General features: G+C 38.9%; 1 protein-coding gene across 3 annotated transcripts in view; it reads right to left on the bottom strand.

The window, feature by feature from the left end:
• Positions 1-854: 854 nt before the first annotated feature.
• LOC130927304 (rho GTPase-activating protein 6-like) overlaps positions 855-19166 on the bottom strand; it is a 35185-nt gene continuing 16873 nt past the window's right edge. For 2 of the 3 annotated variants that reach the window (XM_057853017.1, XM_057853018.1), the window contains exons 2-13: positions 16725-16884; positions 16545-16616; positions 14181-14446; positions 13766-13964; positions 12871-12926; positions 10388-10538; positions 10154-10302; positions 9899-10078; positions 5622-5719; positions 5361-5551; positions 5046-5123; positions 856-2007 (exon numbers count right to left, since the gene is read on the bottom strand). In XM_057853017.1, the coding sequence (XP_057709000.1) occupies positions 1604-2007; positions 5046-5123; positions 5361-5551; positions 5622-5719; positions 9899-10078; positions 10154-10302; positions 10388-10538; positions 12871-12926; positions 13766-13964; positions 14181-14446; positions 16545-16616; positions 16725-16884 (2004 nt within the window). In that variant the 3' untranslated portion in view covers positions 856-1603. Of the gene's footprint in view, positions 2008-5045; positions 5124-5360; positions 5552-5621; positions 5720-9898; positions 10079-10153; positions 10303-10387; positions 10539-12870; positions 12927-13765; positions 13965-14180; positions 14447-16544; positions 16617-16724; positions 16885-19166 lie in introns of all 3 variants that reach the window. The other variant, XM_057853016.1, reaches the window with a different exon arrangement.

The raw sequence follows: 19166 nt of genomic DNA, 5'->3' as shown, positions 1-19166 counted from the left end.
CCAGTTCACTCACACGCTCATATTTTTCTTCATTTCAATGGTAAATGTCTCCCTCTTCCTTTTTAAAACCAGTACTACAATCTGCACTAACCATCTTGGGACCCAGGATGATTTCTCTCACAAAAAAACCTGACATGCTGCAGTCTTGCAGGAAAACAATGAAATTTCGACACTCGTAAATCAACGTATCTCGACCATTTTGTCATATGTCGAGACAGATGACGAGTAATGTTTTAAGTTGTATGTTGAAAAAAATCGATGTGTTCGTACAGCATGTTGAGGTACCACTGTATTTCATTTTTAGTTTTTAGTCAACTGCAGTTTCTGAAACTTTTTGGGAATCTTTTAATAGTTTAGGTCAACAAAATTAAACAACACATTGGCTGCCACTGACATGGACAGGTGTCCATTTTGAGTGGGAGGATCCATTTTGATGGTTTGCATGTCTTATTGTCATTGCCATTGAAAACAAAGGCAGTAAATGCACACTGGTGATATACTAGTATTGTGTATTTAGGAAGGGGTATTTAATGCAAAACAATAATTGAAAACGGATTGATTTAAAAAAAAAAAAAAAAAAAAAAAAAAAAAAGATTTTTAGTATGGTTATTTTAGCGCATAAACAGGTAGTCCCCAGGTTACGATGGACCAGACTTACGCAATTTTGATTTCACCACGTCTGCGTCTTGTTTTTTTTTTTTTCTTTTGAATATTTTTTGTGTTGCATGCTTTTATTGTGGCGCAAGAAGTGTAGAACAGGAAGTGAGTGCATGTACAGACGCGCCCGCCCACCCCACACAGAGGAGACCGCCTGCGCGCACATTTGTTGCTTGTGAAGCATCCAGAACAGGCGACTGTATATAACCCCTATTGTACTGTTATTGTGCGTTTTCAATTGTGGTCGAATACCTCGGGCTTATGTGCATTTCTGATGATGTGCGGACGCTGATACATGCTAATCGTTTGTTATTGCTGTATCAGCAGCTACTTTTAAACAGTACTCAAATTTGAATTGCTGCTATTGAAGATGAGACTGGTTTAATTTCATTTTTAGTTTCATTCTGCAAGTGTTGACGTCGTGAGCAGCTGAATAAAGTTAGCAAACCACACAGACGTCTGACATAGTCATTTCAGAGATTAGCTCACTATCTAGCTAGGACTTAGCTCCAACGTTTTGGCAAGGACAGCACAATGGTGTATAAAACATGTTTTTGTATAGTTTTTTTTTTTCATTTAGAGACTGTTTTGAAGTATTTAAAGGGTTAATTCTGACTTACACTTACATCGCCAGCGCAGGAACGGAAGTCATTCGTAAACCGGGTGCTACCTGTATATTCAATGCGTGAGTTACAAAAAAAAATTGTAGAGAATTTATTAACATAAAAAGGTCAGTCTTTTAAATATAAAATGCACTAATCAAAACAAGCCTGAAATGTATTTTATTATTAAAACTTAGGGAGCAAACAGGTTAGATCAATGCATGAGCATAGAATAGTTATCATTCAAATTGGCATTATTTATATACAAAGAATATACATATGTACAAAAAGGGATCCACATTAAACAGTCACCAAAGTTGGACCAACAAATGTTCATGAGTTTGTCACACCAGAGTTTCTGGCAATGGATCGCCATTGTTTGGGGAGAGGATCTGCCATATATGACCATTTGCTTTACCCGAGGCCCGTTCTGGAGCAGTTCTGTTGGTCACACTCTGACTGATGGAAGGCCCGGAACAGAAAACGCGCATCTCACCGAGAGGTCGAAACAAGCAATCTTCTCTTTCTGTAAGGATAGCATTGACAGGCTGTCCCGTCCCGTCAGCCAGGTCGTCGGAGCAGATAGCTCCGGATAGGTTGCTGCTAGCCACAGTGAGGTGTGGCCTACGTTCTGAAGCATCCAATGAGGTTTGCGTAGGGCTGACGGGCAGCTTGTTGTTTCCTTGGTGACCGCTCAGCTCCTCTGATGAGCCAAATGACTTCCATTCAGAAATGTCTCCCAGGGAGCCTGAGACAAAACAGATACTGTATTGGACATTTGAAGGCTGCACCATCTTTGTACTTTGATGAACAGTGGAACCTCATTTTCAAGTTGAAGATAACAGAAACATATCAAAAGACTTAACATTGTTTTATGGAGCCCTATTTGGTTTTCATTCTTATGTGTAATTCAAGTGAAAAAAAATGACAATTCTCGTTATGACAAATGATCGTATTTTTCTCGTACCCTACAGCTTTAAAAATGAAGCAAGTAATATGGGGATTTTTACAAGTTAACTGGCATCATTCTTATGGCATTGAATGTTCAAATGGCGAATACTTACACATACAGTACGAGTTGTCGTCATTTGATGAACCATTTAAGATACCTTACAGTGGCTGGGCAGCATGCAAAGCATCCTAGGATATAGCAGCGGGTGAAGCATACTAGCGGTGTATTGTTCGAATTGGTTCAAAATGGCTGAAAAGTAGGGTGGATTTGTAGCATCCTTTGGATTGTTATGAATAGAGGCATTGTCCAACACGCCCTTAAGTCCATTTTCTAGTCATGGTCAGAGGTGGGTAGAGTAGCCAAAAATTGTACTCAAATAAGGGTAGCATTACTTCAAAAGAATGTTACTCAAATAGTCATCCAAGAAACTCAAATTAAAAAAAAAATTGGTGTAAAGAATACTCAAGTAATGAGTAAAATTGTGAAGAACTGCTTAAGATGTTTTTGTTTTTCTAAACAATGTTTTTTGTCAGCACAAAGTTATATATATGAACTATTATACTGTACTATAACATATTACATAACCACAGTATGCCAAAGGAGGCGAGAGCGAGAGAGAGAGAGAGAGAGAGAGAGAGACATATTGGCAGCAATGCTCTATGTCAAGTACTTCATTTTTTACAGTACTTTAAATACGCCACGTGATTGAACAGGCGGGCGTGATCATAGAACGGCAAGCTTGAGTCTGATTGATATAGTGGACCCATGTGATTATTATTGTGACGTCTCATTGGTGAAACTGTTAGCGCCACTGTTGGCGTCTCTGGCAAAAATTTTAAAAAAAATTGTTTTAATGTAACAACTATTTAGTCTGAAGTAGTGGAGTACAAAAAAGTGATATCCACAGTTTATTGTGATGAAGTTGCTATGGTATCAAAACTGCTAGTTGAACTAATCAAGCGCTATGAGGATATAAGTTAACTCATAGGCCGCCACTGACGGCAATAGATGTCCAATCCATTTTAACTGGGAGGGTGGCCGCGAATATACAGGTGCAAATGTTTGGACGGATGAAGGAATGATTACTAGTCTAGACTACAAATGACATACTAATTTAAATTCACAGCAGAGGGATGAAAAGAACCACATGATTAGACGTCTATCATATTCACTGGCACTGAAAGAGATAAGGCTAGCCAGGAGTGCCTTAACAGATTTGCAGCATACTTTGCCCTTGTGATGCTTTGAGAGCATGTTTGAAGGTCTGCACAAACCTCTCTGCCAAGCCGTTGGTTGCCGGGTGATAGGGAGCCGACTTCATGTGTTGTACCCCATTGGCTTGCAGGAATTCAACCACTTCTTTTGACACAAATGGGGGTCTCTGACACGAGCAGCGCAGGGGCTTCGAAACGGCTGCGAAACGGCTAAACGTCTCTCCTAACTTCTCAATGGTCTTTTCCGATGTCGGTGATTTCATGATAGCTACCTCTGGCCACTTACTATGGGCAAAGATAGCAACCAGCAACATTTGATTTTCGAAAGTGCCCACAAAGTCAATATGAATGCGGTCCCAAGGGTCCGGAGGAAAATCCCAAGGATGAAGTGGAGTTGCAGGTGGATTATTGCGAATCTTCTGGCAAGATGACCAATTTTTTTCCCCGTCTCTTCTACAACCCCTAGCAAAAAGTATACTCACTCCGACATTTTATCATGTAAAACAAACTCAGATAAAAAGCTTGAAAAAATAATGAATGTCAGGGGTCTGGAATCTGCATTGAACAAGGTGATGATGTTGGAACGTTTGTTTGGTGCTGTTCCAGTGAGATTTACAAAGATGACTGCCTGAAGAAAACATCAAAATTCCCTCAGTCCTTGATTATATGGGGCTACATGTCAGGCAAAGGCACTGGGGAGATGGCTGTGGTTTAATCTTCAATAAATGCACAAGTTTACATTGAAATTTTAGACAGCTTTCTTATCCCTTCAATTGAAAATATTGTTTGCCATTTTCCAAGATGACAATGCATCATGCCACAGAGCTAAAACTGTTAAAGCATTCCTTGGAGAAAAACTCATCCAGTCAATGTCATTACCTGCAAATAGCCCAGCTCTCAACCCTATTTAAAGCTTGTGGTGGAAATTGAAAAAAATGGTCCACGGCAAGGATGATCTGGCAACTGCAATCAAAGAGAGTTGGCACCAAATTGATGAAGAATACTCATCAAGTCCATGCCTCAGACACTGCAAGCCAGAAGTGGTGCTACTAAATACTAGAGAGTTTTGATTGTTATTTCTTTGTTTCTCATGATTCCATCTTTTTTTTCCTCAGAATGGAGTGATTCCATATATACTTCCCTGCACTTGCTCTATATAAGTAACATTTACTGACCACCACAAAGTTTTTTTTATTCATTTGTTTTAGTGTTTCTGAATGCTAAAGAGTGGCACTTTTGAACTAATTCATTATTCTTTCAAGCTTTTGATCTGAGTTTCTACCACATGATAAAATGTCTGAGTGAGTGCTCGTCCGAGACTGGTGATTCCATACTTTTTGATAGGGGTCGTAATCCTGGCTACCAAAAATAACTTCTCGCCATTTCCTTCATTTTAACTATACCACTGTGACCTGAAAGCAGTTGTACCAAGCACGCAGTGACTGTGGCACCCAATCCATTTGGTTCTAGTTCCCAGTTCAAGTTGATTAGACATCTATCATCATTAATGGCATTGAGTATCAGCTAGTGAAAGAGTTTTGCATTCAATGGCACATTTAGAGGTTCCACTGTACTTGCTCAATTGATCCAACAGAAATAAGTAAGCCATGACTGTTTTACCATTGATGTTAAGGTCAATAACGTTGTTGCTGAAAAGTGGATGCCAGGAGTCCCAGAAGTGATCCTCCAAGGCCTCTTCTACGCACAAAAAAAGAGACTAATGACTTAAGTCAAAAATAAATAGTTCTAACTATGCTACACAAAGGTATAATTATAGTTTACGCCACAGCATGCTGGGAGCGGCGTTATTGCAGATGAAGCATGAAATCACTAACACAATACTATTTATCTCAGTTATAAAAGAGTCTAATGGGAGCTATTTTCACAAACGTGTTAAAATAACTTTCATTCACAGCTCAAAATATTCATCTCTACCTGTCGTAATAGTAGGCGAGGTTCTTGCGTCACTTTCCAAGATTGCCTCATCGTCTTCCGGCTGAAGGAGCCTCTCTGATAGAACGGGAGAGCTGTTGTCATAGGGGGAAGCCTCACCACTGGACATGGACTCATTGGAGGAGCACCTTTCCATCAGGGACGACTTGAGTGGTCCAACCAGGTCAGAATTGCTAAAATAGAGGCCCAAATGTCATTGATCAGTTCTATGTGACATGCAAGTCAAGCCAGGTTGAAACTCACGAGTAATGTGTATCTTTCCGCCGCAGTAAGTAGTCAACAACATCAGGATCGGTTTCTAGCAGACTGAGCAACACCTCGTTCTGGAGCTCAGCAGGAACCTGAAGGTCATGATGTTAATGTTATTGTTTATTAAGTTATGTCTCAGTCAAAATGGATTGGAGATCTTAACGCCGTCAAAGGGACTGAAACGTGAGCAATCATAACCAGTCGTACCAGTTTAAATTAATTCTGTATCAATGGCAGGCAAATACGAATAAAGTCAAATGTTTTATATTTTAAATTCTTTGTTCCCAAAAGCCACTGAACATCTGTTTATCCATATTAATGAAGACTTTTTACGACTGAAATATCAACCAGTATTCATCATATCAAATGTGAAATATTTCTTTCAAATCTTAAATAAAACCACACATTACTGAAAAATATAAAACAGATTTCTCCATTGATAAACATTCCTCGCAAAGGGTTAGTTTGACCATCAAAACCATAAATTTTCCATTTGATTTTTTTTTTTTTAATTGGACATTATGTAACTAAAGAGAAATGGCTGCCTAAATGTACTACAAAATATTTAACATTATACAATGGGGCCTCTACATATGAAGTTAATTCATTCCAGGACGTTGTTTGTAAGTCGAAATGGTCATATGTCGAGCAGGATTTTCCCATAAGAATACATTATAATTCCATTAATTCGTTCCACAGCCCGAAAACAGACACTAAATCCTTAATAAATACTACTGGTACTATTGCAAATAGCAATTACACATAGAAAACAATTAAATTATTAAACAAATCGGAACAATAATATAATAATACTAATAATTATTATTATAACGCCTGTAATAATGTAACAAATCTGGTTCTAATGTGGCAGATGCGTTTTACGTGATGTACCGGAACGCACTGCGTGGCTGAAGTGACAGAGAGGTGCATTAGAGTTTTTACTTTCACTTTTCATGTTCTGTTGTTGGCATCAGCTGCGGTGGACAGTAGGCGTGTTGTGCTGCACAAGTTCTGAAATAAATGATTAAAAACCTGACGGCACTGACGATTTCTTTGGCGATGTTACAATAATAATAAATGTCACCTTAACTTAAAAAGACGGAGGCAAACGGAGGTTGGAGGAGGACCGTCGAGATCGTAGACGTTCTATAGCTGGATTGTCGAGCTAGTTCACGGACGCGCACAACACGCTCATATTTTTCTATCATTTCCATGTTCATCATTTCCATGTTCATTTCAATGGTAAGTGTCACCTTTTTCCTTTTTTCACCATTTGCACATATTCTTGCAACCCATGTTGATTTCTCTCACCAGAAAATCCGCCGTGTGTCTGTCTTCCAGAAAAACAAACTGCGGCGCTGTCATAAATCGTCGTATTTCGAGCATGTCGTCGGATGTAGAAACAAATGGCAAGTCAAATTTTATGTCGGATGTCAAAAAGAACGTGTGTCGAAGCGATCGTATGTCGAGGTACCACTCTATTTTTTACACTTTAAATTTCTTAAGCCCTAAGTATAAATATCAAATGTTAATCATATTTTTCGTATTGAAGAAAAATCATGAAACAATGTAATGTTAGAAAATATCACCTAATCGCCAATTTGGCCGGGGGAAATGTCAGTATCACTATCTAGTAGGTAGATTAATTCCCAAAGAAAACAATGATCCAAAAAAAAAAAAAGAAGAAAAAAAAGGAAAAAAAACGAAAGAGAAAAGAAAATTTAAACATTAAAAATGTGATAATCCATCCATCCATTTTCTCCTGCTTCTCTGAAGATGGATTACGGGGGCAGCAGCTTCAGCAGGGAAACCCAGATATCCCTCTCCCCAGCCACTTCATCCATGCTCTTATGGGGAGATGCAGAGGCATTCCCAGTCTCCCCAGCACGTCCTGGGCAGACCCCACGGGCACCTCCCAGTGGGTCGTGCCAGTGAGGCGCCCGGAAGGCATCCTAATCAGATGCCCCAAGAAAATTCATCTAGCTCCTATCAATGTGGAAGAACAAAGGCTCTACTCAAGACTCCTCCTGGATGACCGATCTTCTGACCCTATCTCTAAGGGAAACCCAGACACCCTATGGAGGAAATTCATTTCAGCAGCTTGAATCTGGGATCTTGTTCTTTCGGTTACAACCTAAACCTTGTGACCATAGGTAAGGGTAGGCACAAAGATAAACTGGTATATAGAGTTTCGCTTTTTAGGGTCTTTTTTTTTTTTTTTTTTTGTAACCAGAAAAGACTGATACAAATTCCGGAAATGTGATAATATAACAAATAATAATTAATCTATATTTTTTAAAATTTGACCTAAATTCCTTCAACATGACCTGAATAGCTTGAAATGTTTATGAGGTGCACAATGTAGAATTTGCACCTCAATTAGTCATGAAATGGCAATAATGTTTCAATAAACATTAAAGAAACATGTTTTTTTTTTTAAAAACAATGGTACCTCTACATATGAAGTTAATTCGTTCCAGGACCTTATTTTTGAGTCGAAATGGTTGTATGTTGAACAGGATTTTCCAATAAGAATACATTATAATTCCATTAATTTGTTCCACAGCCCAAAAACCTACACTAAATTCTTAATAAATACTGCTGGTACTTTTGCAAATAGCAATTACACAGAGCAAAACAAATAAAATATGGATGAAGATCAGAATAATAATATAATAATAGTACCGTAATAATAATAATACCTGTAGTTATGTAACGAATCGGGTTCTAATGTGGCGGATGTATTTTGCGTGTTGTACCTGAACGCACCGCATGTCTGACCTGCCAGAGTGAGAGAGGACTTTTTACTTTCACTTTTCATGTTTTGTTGAAGGCGTCAGCTGCGGCGGACAGTAGGCATGTTGTGTTGCACAAGTTCAGAAATAAATGATTAAAAACCTGACGAAGCTGATGATTTCTTTGGCGGTGTTACAATAATAATAATTGTCACCTTAACTTATAGAGACTGGTGAATGGAGGAGGACAGCAGTTCATGTACGCGCACACCATGCTCCTATTTTTCCATTATTTCCATCTTCATTTCAATGGTAAGACTCACCTTTTTCCTTTTTTTAACCACCTGCACTAACATTGTTGGAACCAATGTTGATTTCCGTCACATGAAAATCTGCCGTGCGTCCATCTTGCGGGAAAACTGCGGCGCTGTCATATATCGTCATATTTAGAGCATGTCGTCAGATGTAGAAACAAATGGGGAGTCAAATTTTATGTCGGATGTCGAAAAGATCGTGTGTCAAAGCGACCATATGTCGAGGTACCACTGTACTTCTAAAACAGTTCTCAATGGTTCAGCGAGGTTTTCCCATTTTACCAGATGATTTGCACGTTGCAAATTGTTTTTTGTTTTGATTCTGTGTTCATCATCAGCCAATCACGATAACAGTTTCCAGTCTTCGTCCGGGTTGCCAAATCTCTGTAAACTAAGGCTGCGCCAATTTCAACAGACATTGTGAATTATGTCTACCACGCAAGCTAAAAATGTTATTTGGTCTATGAAAACATTTGACATGGTTGTGCTACGTCAATTAGCATGAGGATCCACTGATCGGTGCTACGTTATTTAGCATGTGGCTCCATTGACTGGGGCAAAGATAAAGTCTTTATACGTAGATGGGGCAATAAAATTCTTTGTCGATGCTGTCAAAGCATTACCAATTTTTAAAAAATTTCTTTGCCAGTGTGCTTATACAGTACATTGAGAAAAGTAGTCTTTCCTCACTTCATTGATATTTGCTTAATCAACATGAGTAAATGTTGGCAATATTACATTGAAAACATCTTGCATGAAAATGAAAAGTAAGATACACCATCTGCAGAGGACTCATCGCTTGCCACTAAAAGTTCTTTTCCTGCAGGTTCTCTAATGGGTCGCATAATACAGTATTTTGGTCTAGATGCAATACCATTTTTGGCCACTGATCCTACACTGTGCACCTTTAAAAGATCTGCATCTCAAAACATGTACAACCAGCTTCCAATCATAAGTTCAACAGGTTTTGCAATCATTTGATTTGATTTATACTGTGACTAAACATTATGATACATAACAACTGTCTAACCGTAAAGCTTTCTCATTTGCACCACAACTTCTTCTTCGTCTTCATCTCAGTTCTACTTTGTTTATCAGTGCCTACAAAAGTGTACTTGTGAAAACTTATTAAGTTCATGTTTACATTTCATTACGCATTTCAGGTCCATTAAAAGAATTCCATTGGCTGGCTAGTAAACAGTTTACAGTGAGCGCGACTTACCAGAAAGAGCGAGTCACACGCATTGATCATGGTTTGGAGCACCCTGATGATGGCGCTGCTCTCCTCGGCGCGGGCTAAACTCTGGACCGCAAACTCCTTATCGGGGTTTTTTTGCTTGTGCAAGAGGTTGGGGCCAAGGATTGTGGCTAAATTTAAGGATGTCATCTTGTTTCCTGGTTTCTGAACATGAACAAGAGACATCTAATGTCTAACATTTTATATGGGAGTTTAACAGATAACGGAATAACTCTTTACCTTGCGTCCCTCCTCATCTAGCATATCTTCAGCATGGGCAGCAACAGCAGAGAGCAAGCAGAGAAGGCGATGTAGCGTGTCACAGTTGCAGGGAGGAAGCAAGAACATCAACAGCTGGATGGCCTTCTGTTGCTCAGCTCGCTCCAACACTGCGTTACCATCACAGGATTAAATTACACTTCCGTCACGCCTGTTTTATCAACCTATTTGCTCATGCTGGTGTGGGCGTCTCACCTGTCGAGTTGATAAACGCCGTGTAAAGCTCTCTCGTCAACAGAGGGTCAGGCATGTCGCGGAAAAATTCTTTCAACAACGCTGCCACGTCGTGAACGCTGTGCTGTTCGTCTAAATGGAGGTCCCATCCCTGATCCAGCTCTTCACGCATCTGGATGAAGGGAAAATAAGCAATTCATGCATTTTTGCTGTTGCTCGTTAAATCAGGCTGCAACAAATTATATATTAAATCAATGAAAATCGATGAATAAATTTGTTGCCAACAATTGATTATCCATGTTTTGCTGGGAGCTTTGATCAGTCACATTTGGGTCCTTGTTTGTGAGTTAAGTTAGGCTGCGTGCGCCAGTCATTAGAGCAAAAGAGAAAGAGTTCACTGCTATTTTCAGGTTGGGTTGATGAATCAATAATACAGTATTATGAAGTGTCGAGAGTTAGATTGTCTTGTGTGTTGTTAGATCCAGGGTGCCTCAGTCAGAGGTGAATAAATGAAGCCAGTTGTATTGTTTGTATTCTTTGTTGATGAGACCTTACTACTTAGCACGGAGCACTACTCTAGTTAGCAATTATGCTAATCAGCGTCTTAAGTGTCCGTTTGCATTGTGTTTTGGAGGAGCATATTAGCATTGACTTATTTCTAGGTAGTCAAGTTGTCTCATTTCTTTTTATTAAGGAACCAGACATATAAACAGGGGTGTGCATAAGTGGTCCGCATGCGTACTGGACGTAGACAAACGCGCTGGCCCTCAACGGCTTCCATACGCTTTTGCATACCGATGGCTGACCACAGTATTTGCGGCGGACACGAGAAAATAACTTTTCATAATGTCGAAGAGGCAGGCCCCACTGAATAATTATTTCCGTGTTCCCCCACCCCTGTCAAAAGACAGACAGACGACAGAGACGTCACCGGAGATACCGAAAAAAAAGGACTTTTGCTGAAAAGTGGCTGCAGGAGGTACCATGGGTAGAAGTAAATGATGCTCGCACGGAAATGCGGTACAAAATGTGCCATGAGAATCCCAATGTCGCTGATAAGAGCAGCGCATTTTATGTAGGGTCAAAGAATTTCAGCCATCCAAACTTTGAAAAGCACGAAAAAAAAACTGAGCATGTGGCAATTAAGCTAACTATCGATGTCAGGCAGGACCCCACTCGCCCTATGGACAAGTGGCGGAATAAAGGTAATGAAGAACAGCGCCATGCACTGACAAACGTGTTTTTGCTCGCATTTTACAAAGCTAAACATGCACGTTCAATGAGGTCTTATGAGGAGGACATCCCACTTTTACAAAGGCTTGGAGTTAAAGGGCATTTTGTGGCTCCCACATTATTTTGAATTGGTGCTTTTATGTTTATTTCTTTACATTTCACTTCAAAGTAATGGCAATTTTGTTGTGCCAGTCAATGTTAATCAAACATTAATTGTTAATATAATTAATTAAAGTTAATTGGCTATAAGTAAAGCTTGTCATAATTTTATCGCATCAGGCTCTCAAGCTCAATGAGGACCAAGTCACATCTCCAGGTCCTCCTCTGAGAACCTGGACAAAAAAAATATGTGCACCCCTGCATATAAACCCATTCATATAACAGCTTAGAGCAGAGGTCTGCAAGTCCGGTCCACGAGAGCTGCTATCCAGCTTGTTTTCCATGTCACCCTCCTTTAACACGCCAGCAGCTCATCAGCAAGCTCTGCAGGAGCCTGAAAACGATCCTGATTATTTGATTCAAGTGTGGTAAAGGAGGGAGACATGGAAAACAAGCTGTATGGCGGCTCTCGAGGAACGAATTTGCAGACCCTTGGCTTAGAGTCTCCTTTCAACACAAACTCCCATTCAAACAGAAAATTGTCATTCAACAGACTGTGCTTTGAAATTGGATTTGGATTATATTTATGAAGAAGTGTTTGGTATGGAGAACTGATTTATTAGCCTGCATCCATCTTACTCCATATCGTTTAGTTTGTTTAAAGAAAATAAATGAGTCATTGACAATTTATTTTGGTGCTTTGCCCACAAGAGAAAAAATGAAAATCAGCAGCATTCTTTTTTTTTTTTTTGAATGGACAGGACTTTTGTCTGATTTGTGTACTGGGAAATTCTTTGTTTTATACTCCGAACCCTTATTAACAACAGATTTTTTGCACTTACAACAGTACAGTTGTAGACAGTGACAGTTAAGTCAGGAAGCTGTAATAAAAATTTTTTGTAGAAAATAGTCATCCATTTGTCTTCCTTGTTACTTACAACATGCCTAAAACAACTTCAAGTTAAATTGTGATGGTAATTGAAAAAAAAGTGACATTTATCCGATTAATCGATGAATCGTTTAAGTAATCCAATTTTTCCAATCCAACCCTTTTTTTTTTGTTTGTTTGTTTTCTTTTCCCTATCACATCCAGTCGCACGCGAGCCCAATTAATAAGCCAAATTTATCAGTTATATAAATAATAGTTGCAGCCCAGAAGATTGACTTCTTACCTGCCTCACTCTCTTCTTGGAACTCCCCACACGGAAAATTCCCACTGTCTGTAAACCTGGAAAGAAATGATAGCAATCTTAGTGAGGCTCAAAGTGAGCAAGGGTTCAATGTGGACAGAAAATGAATGTAGACGCAAAAAAAATAGACAAAAAAAAAAAAAAAGTACAAAATTAAAGAAAAAAGAAAATGGACAATTTAAAATAAATGAAAGGAAATACAATTAAAAACAAAAAGGACTTTAAAAAAAAAACATTTAAATTCAATGGTGAAATGTGGGATGACAATTTGAAAAAAAATACAATTAAATAAAATGACAAAGACTACAAAATTAACAATTAAAATTTAAATAATTTAATTAAATCGAATTAAAAATGGCAGCAAAGAACACTGATGATGTAATAGAATATTATAATGAGCAATAAAATATTTTTGAAAGGGGTTAAAAGAATCTGGAGATATAAAATGTTATAAACAATTTTAAAAGAAATGAACTCACTGACTGCCATTGATGGTGGTAGGCGAATCACAGTTGCTCTAAAAATGAATTGTTTTTACATTGACCACACAGTAACTTCGGCATATTACAGATAACAACACTTAAACTAAGTAGAAAACAACCTTCTTAGTTTTTTTAAAAGGCTTTAATATTATTTAATAAATTCAATCATTGGTTGCCATTGATAGGGGAGATGTCGCCCAAAAATAGCAGTGTCACTTTAGAAGGCAGAACCAATGCCAATGATCATTCAATACAAGCAATCCCAGTTAAAATGGATTTGATGTTTATCGCTTTTAATGGCAGTGAATCTGTTTTAAAAAAAACAAAAAAAAAAAACAAAAAAAAAGGGGGGGGGTCCAAAAAACTAAAAGGTGAACTATGTGCATCCTTCCCACCGTGGTTTTCCAGGTGCTGACAGCAGAGTTCAACCACCCTGGGGACTTGAGGGTACATAGGGTTGAGGCTAAGCTTTTTGTCATGCCTCTTTTTCCTGTTTTTGCCCGTCGCTTCCACTGGCAGGGACAGCTGGAGGGCCTCCAAGAGCTGCGACTGGTTATCATCCAGGTCGGTGATGCAGTCCACCGACACGCCGCCCTTTAACAGGGGATGGGGGACAATAACAATTTTTAGCTATCACTGAAATACAGATATAATTCTTTTAATACATCAGTGCCGCCTATTTTTTCAATCGTTACTTCTAAAAAGTCAAATTGTGATCAATTCAATGCCCTAAGAATGAAACAACCTAAATTAATGACAGCAATTTCTGGCATATTTAAGTGGATACACTATGATATTGGTCAATCGTACCCTCCTGCGAGTCCGTGGGGCCGCATCAGGCGCCGGAGCAAATGGCGATTTATTGGGACTCTCTGAATTGGAGCTGAGGGACGAGTTGCTGCTTGAAAACTCCTTGTTGGTCTTCTTGAAGGTTGAAGTAAAGTGGAGGAAGGACAGCACCAGCTCAGTGGGGTCGCAGTGCTGCTCCAGCGGCGCGTCGTGGCGCCGCTTGTGCTTGCGGTCGTTGCAGATGACCTGCTCCAGCGGGATGCTAAAGGCTTGGGGCGTCATCGCCTCTGAAGGAAGACAGACATATTAAAAAGTTAGTTGATGTTATCAACGTCTATTTTGGTAATCAGCCTTTTTGCGTATATTTTCGATTAAACATGTTGCAAATGTGCGTGCCAACAGTCCTTTAATTTGTTTCGTACTTAATTCCTACTGTATGTCAAACAAAAGTTGACCTTCTAGTATCTTATGTTTTCAGTCCAGACGCTTGAAACTTATGTTATAATATACATATTTATATATTATAATATACAGTATATATATCCTCTACATACGAAGTTAATTCGTTCCAGGACCTTGTTTGTAAGTCAAAATGGTCGTATGTCGGTCAGGATTTTCCCAGTAGAATACATTATAATTCCATTAATTCGTTCCACAGCCCAAAAATCTACACCAAATCCTTAATAAATACTGCTGGTACTACTACAAATGACAATTACACGTAGCAATACGTGTGGCTGATGTGACACTAACATTGTGCGGTAGAGATTTTACTTTCTCTTTTAATGTTTTGTTGCTGGCGTCAACTGCGACAGACAGTAGGCGTGTTGTGTTGCACAAGTTAATGGAATAAATGATTAGAAACCTGACGAAGCTGGCGATTTCTCTGGCGATGTTACCACAATAATAATCGTCACCTTAACTTATAAAGACTGGCGAACGGAGGTCAGAGGAGGACCGTCGAGATTCTAGACATTCTACGACCGTTTTGTCAAGTCAGTTCACGGATGCGCATGCCACGCTCATATTTTTCTATCATTTCAATCTTCATTTCAATGGCAAGTGTCACCTTTTTCCTTTTTCACTACTTGCACTAACCTTGGAACCAGTGTTTTCGCTCACAAGAAAATCCGCCATGCGTCCGTCTTCCAGCAAAAAAAAAAAAAAACCAATCTGCGGGGCTGTCACAAATCGCCGTATTTCGAGCATGTTGTCGGATGTAGAAACAAATGGAGAGTCAAATTTTACGATGGGTGTCGAAAAGATCGTGTGTCGAAGCGATCGTATGTCGAGGTACCGCTGTACATACATACAGGGGTGAAAGTGGGCCGGAACGTTAGCGGAACGCCAGATTCAGAGCCGGAACGGGGCAGAACGGTGCTTTTATCCTGAAAATATGACGGCAACTGTTGGAACCCTATGTTAAAAAAACTGCTAGGCCGCCACACACGCAATTATAACACAATATACAGCAGATAGGGTTTTCCTTTGTTTGTTTGTTTTTAATTATACTTTGGAAAAAAACATGTCTCTTTCCAATGCTGTTAAATCTGAATAAATACATTGAATACATTAATCACGAAAATCGAGGGATAACTGTAAACAATTTTTTTTAATGTGGTGATCATTTAAATGTTATTAACAATATACACTAATAATAGTTAAATTTATTTTTTGTAAAATTTTAATATTTACTTTTTAATAAACTTACAAAAATATAGTTTATGTCTCCTTCACCAGTGGTTTACAATTATTTCCTTAAGATAAAAAATAAATAAAAACGTACATAATTTACTGAAATTTTAATGGCATTATTCTATTATAAAATATTATTAATAAATCAAACATTTTCAAATAAAGCAGATTTTTCCTAGGATGCAATCACAATTTGCAATTAAGCAAAAAGTTTTAAATTCAGTTGTGCATTTTTGGACACGTGAAAACACATTCTTTAGTGTAACAATTTCCTAAATTCAGGAAAGTAAAAAATGTTTTTAAATGGTGTCCAATACAACATTTTCAAATGAGTGGTTATCCTTTAGAGTTTTTTATATTACACAAAATGAATTAAAAATCGTTGACTGAGGTCGGCTCACACTCGCAATTCCGAGTTTGAGAGCACTTAGCGCTTTAGTAAACAGAACAAGTGAAAAAAAGAATGGAGGGGTGTGGCTTATCCTGAGGATGTGCTGCAACCAATCAGGCGCCATTTGAGACTATTTTTGTTTATCTTTTATCAACTTGAGTACATTTATAGTTTCAAAGATCCGGGTGGGCTCTTAAGTGGCGGGTGGAGCAAACGTGATTCAGCACATTAAAATGCAATTAACTCATTGGCTTCCATTGACGGCAAAAGACATCCAAACCATTTTGAAGATCAATTACCTTTGTCTTTACTCTTCTCCTTAGAAAGTGAATCCAGCTTACATCTGAGCGACTTCTTGTATTTGTAACCATCTATAAAGGAGATGCATTACAAAACACACTTTTATTGCTGTAAGAACAAAAAAACTAACAAGCACATTCTATCAGCGTGTGTGTGTGTGTGTGCGTGTGCGTGTGTACATTTGGGAATGGTGACGTGGCAGCCCAAGTCGCGATCCCGGAGGAGTTGCCTGAAGGCAACGTCCTGTAGACGAACTCGCTCCAGTTCAGAGAGGCTTTGGAGCGGGATGGGCTTCAGACCAACGGAGCGTCCCGACACACTATTCCATGTGAAGCCTCCCTGAGGACACCCACAAAGAGAAATGAGAGGACATTAATGGAACGGAAAATAATATCCCAAAGACTCAATTATACAATTTGTACGGGGATCATTTTAGCTTAATAGGATAGAGGCGCAGTTCATTGGCGTGACAGCACTTGGCCATGTGTGGTAGGGGGCCGCGCCTTTACTAATTGTGTTAACTAACTCATTGATGGCATTAGGCATCTGATTCATTTGGACCGGGAGAGGTTGATAGCGAATGATTAGATTGGACGTCAGGCACCATCAATGGCACTAAAACATGAGCATATACTGCCAGTCCTCCCAGTTCAGATTAACTGTAGGTCTATCGCAGTCAATGCCATTTACCTTATTGGCCCGAATATAAGACGGTGTTTTTTGCATTGAAATAAAACTGAAAAAGAGGGGGTCGTCTCATATTTGCGGTCTAGACATTATACCCATTCAAGACACTAGATGGCGCCAGATATCATTGGAACAATGTTCCGTCATGACAGATATCAGCTACTCTGCCCATTCACGACGCTAGACGGCGCCAGATATCATTGAAGCGATGTTCTGTCATGACTGATCTAAGCTACTCTAAGTTTAACCAGTTTGCATTATTTTATTGCAATGTTTTTCCTTATTCCGATTTGTTTCAAGACTACAGTTACAGTCAGACTTCACTTCGATGGTTAATGCAGTTATTGCAATTTTGTAGTTTTATCACATAAGATTGGTTTATTTACATTTCAAAAAACAGAAGCCATTCATTTACAAATGTGATTGCACTTTAGTTTACATATTTAAATGTTCAGATATTAAGATTTGAATGAGGCAAAATAACGTGCTTGTTCTCTCAAACATATTGTTATAATCATTTGTTTCGGGTGTACTGTAATTATTTCCTGTATAAAAATTTAATTTGGTGTTCAAAAAGTTTTTTTCAAACTTGAGTCTTGAAAAATAGGGGATTGTCTTAAAATCAAGGCAGTCTTCTATTCAGGCCAATACGGTATTTTAGGAAATGAATGGTATTGTACTTACAGCGGAAGTTCAGGATTTTTTTTACGTCAGGCTTCATCTTTGGGTTAGTGAGGGTTTAATTAGTGGGTGGAGTTGATTTCAACAAATTCCGTGCAGTTTGTTAGTTATTTATTAGTTTCAGGGCTCTGGAGTGGCTAAGCTAGCACGAATCAATGGCCCTTTCTTATCATGCCAAAATGGAAAATGATATAAAACAGATCTATTATACTCAAATAAATTCAAAATGCAGATCATAGTTCAAAATAGACATGCGGCCAAAACAATGTCACACCAAACTGCCGTAATTCATTTCATTCTGCGAGACTATTTTTTTAGATGCGTAATTAGACCACAATACAATGGAGTGCCTCGGACCACTCGTGCTCATGCTACATTCAAGGAAAGTGGGAAGTCGGACTTATCCCACTCGGATGGTCCCAGTTGTGACCTCAAAGCGTTCCAAGCGAATGCAAACAGCAAGATGGCTGATCGCGACAAGTTGTTTTTATTTTGGCCATCTAAAGACATTTTGACGTCCTGCAAACCTGCCTTCTCATAAGCGATCAAATAGTGGAGGAAAAACAACGGCTAAAGTAAATAGCACTCACTGTAAACTGCCTTCTTTAGTTTTACTATTGAAGGTCTGCTTTTCGACAGGCAGCGCCATTTTATCGATTGACGTCAGATTGAAGCAGCTCATGATGTCTGGGCACTTGATTTTTTCGACTTGCGATTAAGACCAGTTCGGGTGGCGTTCCAATGATATATTTCCAGGTCAGAGGTTGGAAACGCCGACTTCCCACCTTCCTGGAATGCAGGATCAGTCTACTGAGTCTTGACTGAAAAATGACAACATGGTAAAATGCGCATTTAAAGGCTGTGGAAACAGACAGAAGAAATGGGTAAATGAAAGTTTCCACAAATTCCCTATGAAGAACGAGAAACTGCTTGCTGCTAGCTACGACAAACACACCGGTGGAAAAAATATCATTCCAATCTGCAGTTTGTTCCCTGCAGAGCTACTGGATTAAAAATGTTGCTTTTCATACTACAGTTATTGACATGCAATTGTAAATTTTAATAACTAAAACTACTGATTTCATGGGTCATCGGGGATTTTCATGCGTGCTTATGTTGTTTTCTATTGGCATGCCAAGACGGGACAATTAACTAGCACTAGCTTAGCCACTCCAGAGACCTGAAGGTAACAAATAACTAACAAACAGCAAGATTTTGTTTAAATCAACTCCACCAACTAATTAAACCCTCAC

The sequence above is a fragment of the Corythoichthys intestinalis genome, chromosome 12, assembly GCF_030265065.1.
Source record: "Corythoichthys intestinalis isolate RoL2023-P3 chromosome 12, ASM3026506v1, whole genome shotgun sequence".
Taxonomy (NCBI): domain Eukaryota; kingdom Metazoa; phylum Chordata; class Actinopteri; order Syngnathiformes; family Syngnathidae; genus Corythoichthys; species Corythoichthys intestinalis.
Note: the sequence above shows the minus strand (reverse complement) of the source record. Positions and strands in the feature narration are given on the sequence as shown.